We start from the raw sequence: 9,615 nt of genomic DNA, 5'->3' as shown, positions 1-9,615 counted from the left end.
TAACGGCATGGATATAAATTAAATTCATACATCGCTGTGGGCCTACCCACATCACTGGTTTGCAGCCAAGCGTTCAACATTTCTCTACTTCAACATTTTCTAAATGAAAAAACCTAACGTAGCATTTTGCTAATTCCCACCTGGTAAAATCCGAAAAGACCCTTGCATTGAAAGACAGAGACAGAGAGCCGATCGCATCGGCTCACGGCTCGTAATTTTCCGTTCTTCCGAAAATACCCCTATGGAAACTTTCCTCTCTCTATAAAATCCCTCTCCCATCTTACATCTCAAAAAATCCTCCTTCTTCCTCCGTTCCTCCGCTCCGTTACAAGTACCACGTAACGTTTTTGGTGTATCGGATCCGATAGTCCCGCAAATGGGTCTCTTGGACAAGCTCTGGGACGACACAGTCGCAGGTCCACGACCCGATAGCGGCCTAAGCAAGCTCCGAAAATACTCGAGCATGTCTGCTCCTCGGTCGTCTCCCTTAACAGACGATATACCGATATCTCGGAGTATAACTATCGTCAAGCCCGCCAGTTTCCGTAACGTTTCGGCCGAAACTGGCTCCCTCCCTTCTTCTCCCGCCGGGTCGAGCGCCCCCGGATCGCCTTTCGCACGTGGGTATTCGGTTTTCTCGGTCCTGATGCAGGCAGTCTGTCTAAGTGGGCCCCATGCCATGATCCAGACTGTTCATCGGACGGGCCCCAAAAAAGTGTTCCAGATTTCATGATCCTATGCCGTCGATCAATGGCTATTTGATGATCTAACGGTTAGGATCTTCCAATCTGGGGCAATTTTTTAGGTCCCTTCGAATTGGGTATAGCCCAAAAATGTTCTGGATTTTATGATCGTATACCGTTGATTAATGGCTATTCTGATGATCTAGCGGTTAGGATCTTCCAATCTGGGGCATTTTCCGAGGTCCCCCTATCCTCTGGACGCGGATTGCCTGGAGACGGGTCCACCCTGATGTATGTGTTTATCCAAGCCGTCCATCTGTTTTACCAGCTCATTTAAGGACATGAGCCAAAAACGAGGCAGATTCAAAACTTCAAGTGGACTGCACCACAGGAAATAGATGAGATTGAACATCTACCGTTGAAAACTTCTCGGGGCCACAGAGGTTCTGGATCAAGCTATTTGTGATTTCCTTTCATCCAGGTCTGTTAAACATCATGGTGGGCCCTACGAAGGTTTCAATGGTGGGCGTCATCATCCCACTTTTTTTTTGTGATCTGGTCCACTTGAGCTTTGGATCTGGCTCGTTTTCTGGCTCATGACCTAAAATGAGCTGGCTGAAAGGATGGACGGCGTGGATCAAACACATGTACCACGGTGGGCCCCACAGTCGGGTCACCTGGAATCTCCAGGCAATCGGCGTCCTAATTCACTGGTTGGCAACAGATCAACGGTCTAGGTCTCCGAGACATTGGTCTCACTTGTACGGAACGGTGCATCATCAGGACCGTCTATTTCATTTCTTGATGTTCCTAGAATGCAGTGGAAGGTTTTAGAATGTTCGATTTATCTTCTTTTTTTGGGATATTCGCAGCGACGACGCCACGGGGAGATCCGAAGAAGATGAGGAGGAAATCTACATCTGAAGCGTACGATCGGGCAGAACCCAGGAATCCAACGGTGTACGATTGGTGAGCTTTTTGCTCTTGTTTCGAGAAAAGGTTTTTATTGGATTTTTTTTTTAAAATAAAATTTATTGGGCCTTCTGATGGACGACTGAATTCTGAGAAGAGAAATCTAGGCCATTGAATCCCTTTAATTTATATAAGCCTCGCTTCAAAAAATTACTTGAATGCCCCTATCGTTGACCTTCTTCACCGGAGCATCCGCATTATTGAGGGGTATTTTTGTCAAATTGAAAGAATCCAAGTGGGACAGAGCGGTTGGTCCAGACCGTTAGTCTAGTGGTCACGCTGACCGCATGATCCTAGCCATCTGTTTGATGGTCACGCATCTAGGACCGTCCGATCTACACATCACAGTCGTGGCCACTAAACTGACGGACTGGATCAACTACACCATGTTAAATGGAAAGGAATTGGGCTCACTTGAGGTCCAATATCTATGTAAACGTGTGGGCTACCTGATGATCAGATCATCTACGCAATAGAGACAGATTGATGAGAGGTTCTGATCACCTACACGTGTTCCTCGCTTGTTACATGTTCACATCTACTATAAGAAGGGTATATTGGGGAATGGAATTAATTAGCTCATGTTATTGTTTGGTTCCTTTTTGTAGGGTTGTGATCGGTGCTCTCGATCGTTGATGAAGGGCTGAGATTTCATGGGGAATCGGCCGAGAGATACATGTACTTGGAGAACCAGGGATAAGTCCAAGAAAATAAAAGGGAAGGTTAGAACTCCAAGGAAAGCTTGGAGTTTCGGAGAGAGAGAGAGAGAGAGAGATGAGAGAGTATATGTTTTATCTGTGTGTTGTTAGCGTTGAATATCGTGTAATATATGCTTTGTTTGGGCTACTTTTATATTTTTCTCTTTTCGTGCTGTCTTTTGTGAATAAATGTGTTAATGTGAATTTTCATTTTGGGGTTTTTCTTTTTTTTTTTTTTTTGTTTTTTTGTAAATTTGCTTTGGCAATAAAATTACGTAGTGCTTTTCCTATCTAGATATTTTTATAAAATGCACCCATTAGATGGATTGGATGGACCAATGAGGCAATAGTGGTAGGTCAAGTTGGGTCGAGGGGTATTCAAAACTCCACTCGAAAAGCAATTAGGTCTAGATATGTGTCATCAATTAGCATATCCAAACCCAATTAACTTGGATTTAGGTTGTGTTCGGTTGCTTGTAGATTTGGCAGGTGGAGAAGAGAAAAGAAAAAAAGAAAAAAAAATTATCTTGACATGATGGCAAGATGGTTTTTTTTTTTTTTTTTTTTAATTAAGATTTTGAATTTTATATTGTTATTTCTTTTCCACAATTGGAATTTTTTAGTAAAAGATATGACACCAAACCTTATTTAAGGAGTGATGTAAAGTGGGTTGTTGATAATTTCATGTCCAAGATGGATCAAAAAAGGACTGGTCTGTGACAAAAGTGATCTATACTGTCAAAACTTAAAATGGACGTATCTCGCAAACTGAAATGAGCTATTGGACGTACCATATATGATTTTGAGGTAGGATAAGCTAGTTTAGCCACCCAACCCTGCGATGCTAGGTTGTCCATGCCGAATTTGAGAAATGCCATCTGATTGACAGTTGAATTCATATTTTAATTTCGTTTTTACTATTTATAATAAACTTTAGTTAGAGTATAACTCTTCATCTGTTGGGCTTTAGGAGTTGCGCCCAAATATGAAAAGTGCTAAGAATAGTTAGGAGAACAATGAGTTGCGTCCAACATGAAAGTGCTTTGAATAGTTAGGAGAACAACGAGTTGCGCCCAACATGAAAGTGCTTAGAATAGTTAGAAGAACAATGTGGTGAAGCCGAATTTGACACTTACTATTTCAGGCCGAAAACCATGCGCACTAGTAGAAATTATGACCATCTATAGTAAGTCATGAATTCTATGAGTTTTAGTTGTAGTTTAATTCCGGAACTTCTTCTATGGCTTAGAATCCCTATTTAAAGGAGTGTAATCACATTTTTCATCATCAATCAAATTCTTTCAAATTTCTTAGAATTATTTTTATTTTCTTCTCCTCGTGGAATCAAGGTTTTTTTGTGAGGAGTTCAGAGAAGTTCCGTGGATTCAGAACAGTTATCCCACTGAGGAAGATGTTGCTCGACCTCACGTCCTCCCTTGTGTCTAGGAGTCATGCAAAAGAGACATCCATCGTTGGGAAATCATAAGATAGATTCATTTGGTTCCAAATTCAGTCATGTTGTGCAGTATTGAGTGTGCAAAAGCTTAATGCAACTCAATTCAAACCAAATACCTTTGACTCTTGGCAGTTTGGCCATCTATGATAAAGATTAGGTGGTTTGGCCATCTATGATAAGGATTAGGTGATTTGTGGAAAGAGATCATCCATGTCGAAATAACTTTTTTCTCACCATAATAATAGTAATTGATTGGTTAATAAAATTTTTTTAAAAACTTACAAATAAAAAAGAAATCATTGACAATCCAACTACCATAATGTGAATACATGGTCCTAAAGCCAAAGTCACGCCAACTCCAATGACTTGAATGCAAACAAAGGGAATTACACTACAATTAAACTAAAGTCAATCTAGCGTAGTAGCTTAGACAGATTAGATTATACTCCACCCTGGTTAAGGTTGGTCCAACATAGCGACGTAGATGGATTAGATTATACTAAGAGTTAAGTTAAGAAATAAATTAAGATTAACGGTTCTGTTGCATAGGGTTGTGTTGTATTGGGTTGGTAAGGGCTTAGAGCTCTTCGATCTTCTTCCTATTTATAGAATTTTTAGGCGGTTGCAAGAAAGAGATCTTCAAAATCATTCATCACATTTATTAATGTATAAAAAACTGTCTAGACACATAAACAGTTGTGGCCTATCACACAATGCTACATGTATCGATTGTTTGTTATGGGTTGGTTATTGGTCATATGCACGTCTTCAGTTCACTACGCGGGCGAGAGTTCTTTGTAATTCACCACACGCAGACAATCGTTATCCTTTCTTTCACTTAAACATGCATTGTGAGCTTGAAAATCAACTAAGGGCCTGTTTGTTAACGCTGAATTTTTGCACTTGATGCGGAATAGGGAAAATGTTCCGTATGTAGTGGTGTTTGTTAATGTGTTGTTAACGCAGAAGAAGGAAAGCGCTAAGTGGTTTTTCACTGAATTCTTTCCGTGATAGGAGTCTGGCTTAATGGTGAATGCGGAATGCGCTCAATGAATTTTTCATTAAACAAAAATTTTTGCTTCCAAAATTACCTCTTTTCAAGTTGCCATGGCAATTTCTTCTCTTTAAATTGTTTGCGCAATACAAAATCAACTTTTAACCTATGAAATTGCTTTATGCCCCACCATGATATATGTGTTTCATCCATTCCATTCATCCATTTTTAAAGATCATTTTAGGGCTTGATACCAAAAAGGAGAGTAATATAAATCTCAAGTGCGCTATACCATAGGAAAATAATAGTGATTGGATATTCACCATTAAAATTCTCCTAAGGCCCAATGTACCGTTTATTTGACATCCAATCTGTTGATTAGGTCATATAGACCTAGATGAATGGAAAAAACAAAGATCAACTTGATCCAAAACTTTCATGGCCGCCAAAAAGTTTTTAATGGTCGACATTCATTCAACACTGTTTTCCTATAATGTGGTCCACTTGAGATTGGTATATACCTCGTTTTTGGTCTCATACCATAAAATGATCTAGAAACATAGATGGATGGTATGGATGAAACACATACATCATGGTGGGGCTCACATAGCACTGACCATCAGCCATTGACTAGTGGCAGGGGAGTAGCCAATCTGTTTTCGCGAACGCAACAGGTTGAGCAGCAAGACTCGCTTGCTAAAGTTACGTCACCAAGTTATGTGGGCCCATCATGATGTATTTTTTATATCCAGGCCGTCCATCCATTTGGAAATATAATTTTAGGTAAAGATCCAAAGAATGACTCAAATCCAAAGCTCCAGTAGACGTCACCACAAAAAACAGTGAGGAGAGTGACGCACACCATTAAAAATTTAAATAGGCCACAAAAGTTTTTGATCAAGCTGATATTTGTTTTTTCCCTTCTTTCATGTATATGTTAACTTATGAACTGGTTGGATTTCAAATAAAAATCACGGTGAGCCTTAGGAAGGTTTCAATGGTAGGCATCAATCTCACCACTGTTTTTTGTGGTGGGGTCAACTATATATTTGGATCTGCCTCATTCTTTAACTCATGCTTTAAAATTAAATCTCCAAATAGATGGACGGTGTAGATAAAACATATACATCATAGTGGGCCCACATATATCATAGTGGGCCCATGGAACTTGATGACGTCACTTCGGTAGCAAATTTAGCTAATTTGCTCGTGTACCTCACACCAGCTATATAGCTGTTGTATTTACATCAGCAAATTCTGTGGGGCCCATCATGAGGTATGTGTTATATCCAAACCGTCCGTCCATTTGGCGAGCTTATATTAAAGCTTGAGACGAAAAATAAGCTGCAAAAAGTAGCGGGGGATTGAACGTCTACTATTGAAACCCTTTTTGAGGTCACAGAAGTTTTGGATCAATATGATTTTTTTTTTTCCCTCTTCATACAAGTATTTGTGACCTTATGAACATATTTGATGGAAAATAAACTTAAATAGGCCACAGAAGTTTTGGATCAATATGTTTTCACTTCATCTAATTGGGAATGACCTTATAAACGGTTTAGATAGCATATAAATATGAGGTGGGCCTTATTTGAAGGTTTTGTTGCTACTGGTGTTCAATCTTATACAACACATGGTGACAATCTTCCCACTAAGAGGAATTGAGGGCCTTATGATGATATTTTAATTTTTTTTATTAAGTATTTTAATTTATTTGAATTAAATATACTAATTTTATTTTCATTTAATAAAAAATAATTTCTTTATAATGTAAAACATTTCTAAATAAGAGATAGGGGCAAATGTGTCAAATTAACATATTTCAGACATTTAAGATGTTTGTTAACAAGCAGTTTGTTTCAGATTCAGTACTTAATTTTTAGACTTTAGCCATACTATCAAACAAGTTTTTTTTTTTTTACTTTAGATTTCAGATTCAGGCTTTAGATTTCAAATGCGGTCTTTAGACTTCAGATTTAACAAACGGGACCTAACTTAACGTTGTTATTACGTCACTTTATAGCCCTTTAAACAGTTTCGACTGTAAGAGTCTCTCTTTTATGATGGTATAGTGCATTAAATGAATCCGTCATTAGTCATGATTGTATTTTTGTTACTATGTGTTATCAACTATTAGATAGCTAAGGTGAGCAGTCAACTATCATTGAGTGAGGTATGACGGTAGCCAATTGACCTTATCATTTTTTAGCTATTCACGACTTTTTGAATTCTAATGACTGTCATAGTAGTAGAAAAGATATTTCATTTGTTTCTTATTAAGATTTCACCTCAAAGCAATTAAAAAGATCTTTCGTTTGTCTCTTATTAAGATTTCATTATCACTTTTTATTGCAAGATCTTATATAGTTAAACGAGACGTAAGTAAGACTATAAGCTACCAAATTAAGGTAATAGACAAATGAGAAAGTGAAAGTGGAGCATGCAAGGAACTTTTAAGAAGGAAAAATGGTAGAAAGTTTTGAAAGGGTGACTTCCAAACTCTAAAATGGAATCAATTTCTCATATATATATATATATATATATATATATATATATATAATTTCTTTTACTTACTTAGAGAGACTTGAGAGAATTCAAACCTATCTCATTTATCCACAAGTATGTTCAAGTGTAGGTTTGCTTAATCTCTAATTGCCTATTTAGCTAATCTCGTAATTCTCTCGATTCTTTAAGTTGATGGGTCCAGTCTAAATTGGGTCAGAAAGTAGGTCAAAAGTGAGTTGGGTTGAGTCAAAATAAAACTCGTCCTATCCAATTCTAGATACATGCCTATAAACTGCCAGTCGGGTCAATGACCAACCTAGTGAATTGGCCTGACCCATTGGCACCTCATCCTCATTGTTATAGATTACACATTAATGTGTCTATGGAGTCTAAGTTCATTCATTAAACGAAAACCATTACCTAGACTGTTCCCAATTAAACGAAGAGCTTATTTTTTTAGTAAAAATTCAAATTTAGTAGTTAATTTTCTTAATTAGTTAAAATTATTGAAAACAACCCATTTCAACAATACGTGCTGAAAACAAGAATAGGCCCACCATATACATAGGAATGCTTACGTGCACACAAGCTGTCACAAGAACTCTGTGATAACCTTTTGAGAACTCATCTCCATGATATGAGCCTAAAATCTAAACCGTTAATGTGATGCAACACCTCATGAAACCCCTAAGTCTCAACTTTTACTCTAATTCAAAACTTTGATAAGCCATGACAAAAAAGAGGCAAATTAAGAGAAGAAACTGTTTCATTTTTTAATAACCCACCTAAGTTTTAGATTAGAGTAAAAGTTGAGCCTCGGGGTTTCATGGGGTGCTACATCACATAGGAAATTCAAATTTTACATTAATATAATGGAAGATGAGTTCTTAAAAAGGTTCTCGTGAGTTCTCTTTAGAACTAATGCTAAGGGAGCATTCCTCTCTCTCTCCCTATACATTTATCTTCTTTACATCCCATAGAGTTGTACTTGATTAATTGGTTTGATGAAAATTGCATGCCATAGTGGCCCAACACAAACCCACGGTGGACATCCCATCCTTTGTTTCATGTGGTGTGGCCCATCTAAGTTGTGGACCTAGCTCAATTTTGGCCTTAGGGTGCCTAGGGCGACATTATTACCCTCGTGTCACTTTCCGAAAGCTACATGTTTTTGACAAGTGTGAAGTAAAGAGCAAGTTGCTACAAATGTGGAGTTTGGATGGGACCCACATCAGCAATAATTTTGAAGTGGGTGGGAAGAATTATTGGGCCGTTGATTTTTTCAAACCATCAGGTCGTGTCTTCCCGTGTCGCTTTAATGGTGTATCCATATTCCGTGGCTATTAAAGATTCAGATTCAAACTCCGGATATCCAACATCACAAGGACACTAATGAATGCAGTATCTATTTTTATCCAAGTGGGCCAATGGTTCTGTTATTGAAACATCTGGACCGTCAATCGGATGAGGCTTACCGTGGATGGAACATGAGTCGAATATCTCCTTGATTGTAGAATTCCAACCTCCCAATTTGTGGGCTTTACACGGACGGTCAAGAAGATTGCAGACACCATACGTAGAAGTGAGGATCTCCCTGCCTGGGGACTGGGATATTCAGATGCAGAGTCCATGAGCCGATAGGTCACATCAGTCCAATCGTCTAACCATGGCAGTCGGCAAGTAAGGATATTTTGGGCGGCAGCCTATATACATTGCAGGCTGTAGGGGTAGCAGGATAAGGATTCGGTAGAGACCCTGAAAAAGCTTTGTGGGCCCACCATGATGTAGGTGTTCAATCCACACCATCCATCTGTTTTTACATATCAAGTTAGGGCATGGTTCCAAAAATGAAGCAGATCCAAATCTCAGGTGGATCATACTATGGAAAACAGTAGTCATTAAACATTTAAAAACATGTGGGCCACAAGATTTGAATCAATCTGTAGTGACACTGCAACAAATATCTGAGACCTAATCATTTAAAATCCCATATAATCATTCCTGAGACCTGTTATCCTGTTATTGCACCATAGCCACTCTCATTACCACTCCTGAGAGAGTACAGCAATGATTGAACATCTATCATTAAAAAATTCATAAGGCTAATGTAATTTTTATTTTTTATCCTGACCATTTAATATAGCACACAAATATCAGCTTGGACTAAAACTTTTGGGTGTTCAATTTTCTCATAGTGTGGTCCACCTGAGATTTGGACCTACTTCCTAATATGAGCTTGTAAAATGGATGGACAGAATTAGATAAAAACACATGTCAATGTGGGGCCCACAGCTTTTCCAGCACCAA

General features: G+C 38.4%; 1 protein-coding gene across 1 annotated transcript; it reads left to right on the top strand.

Moving 5' to 3' along the window:
* Positions 1-284: 284 nt before the first annotated feature.
* On the top strand, positions 285-2,567 carry LOC131227249 (dormancy-associated protein homolog 3-like). Its single transcript, XM_058222998.1, has 3 exons — positions 285-620; positions 1,556-1,652; positions 2,264-2,567. The coding sequence occupies exons 1-3, from the start codon at positions 377-379 to the stop codon at positions 2,289-2,291; spliced, it is 369 nt and encodes a 122-aa protein (XP_058078981.1). The 5' UTR covers positions 285-376; the 3' UTR covers positions 2,292-2,567.
* Positions 2,568-9,615: the final 7,048 nt, after the last annotated feature.

The sequence above is a fragment of the Magnolia sinica genome, chromosome 15, assembly GCF_029962835.1.
Source record: "Magnolia sinica isolate HGM2019 chromosome 15, MsV1, whole genome shotgun sequence".
NCBI lineage: Eukaryota > Viridiplantae > Streptophyta > Magnoliopsida > Magnoliales > Magnoliaceae > Magnolia > Magnolia sinica.
Note: the sequence above shows the minus strand (reverse complement) of the source record. Positions and strands in the feature narration are given on the sequence as shown.

What these genes read in the sequence shown, in the direction of transcription:
- LOC131227249 (XM_058222998.1), top strand. Translation starts at nt 377, where the DNA reads ATGGGTCTCTTGGACAAGCTCTGGGACGACACAGTCGCAGGTCCACGA. An exon ending in CCCCGGATCGCCTTTCGCAC is followed by an intron (nt 621 to 1,555) that starts GTGGGTATTCGG and finishes GGATATTCGCAG; the next exon opens with CGACGACGCCACGGGGAGAT. An exon ending in AATCCAACGGTGTACGATTG is followed by an intron (nt 1,653 to 2,263) that starts GTGAGCTTTTTG and finishes TCCTTTTTGTAG; the next exon opens with GGTTGTGATCGGTGCTCTCG.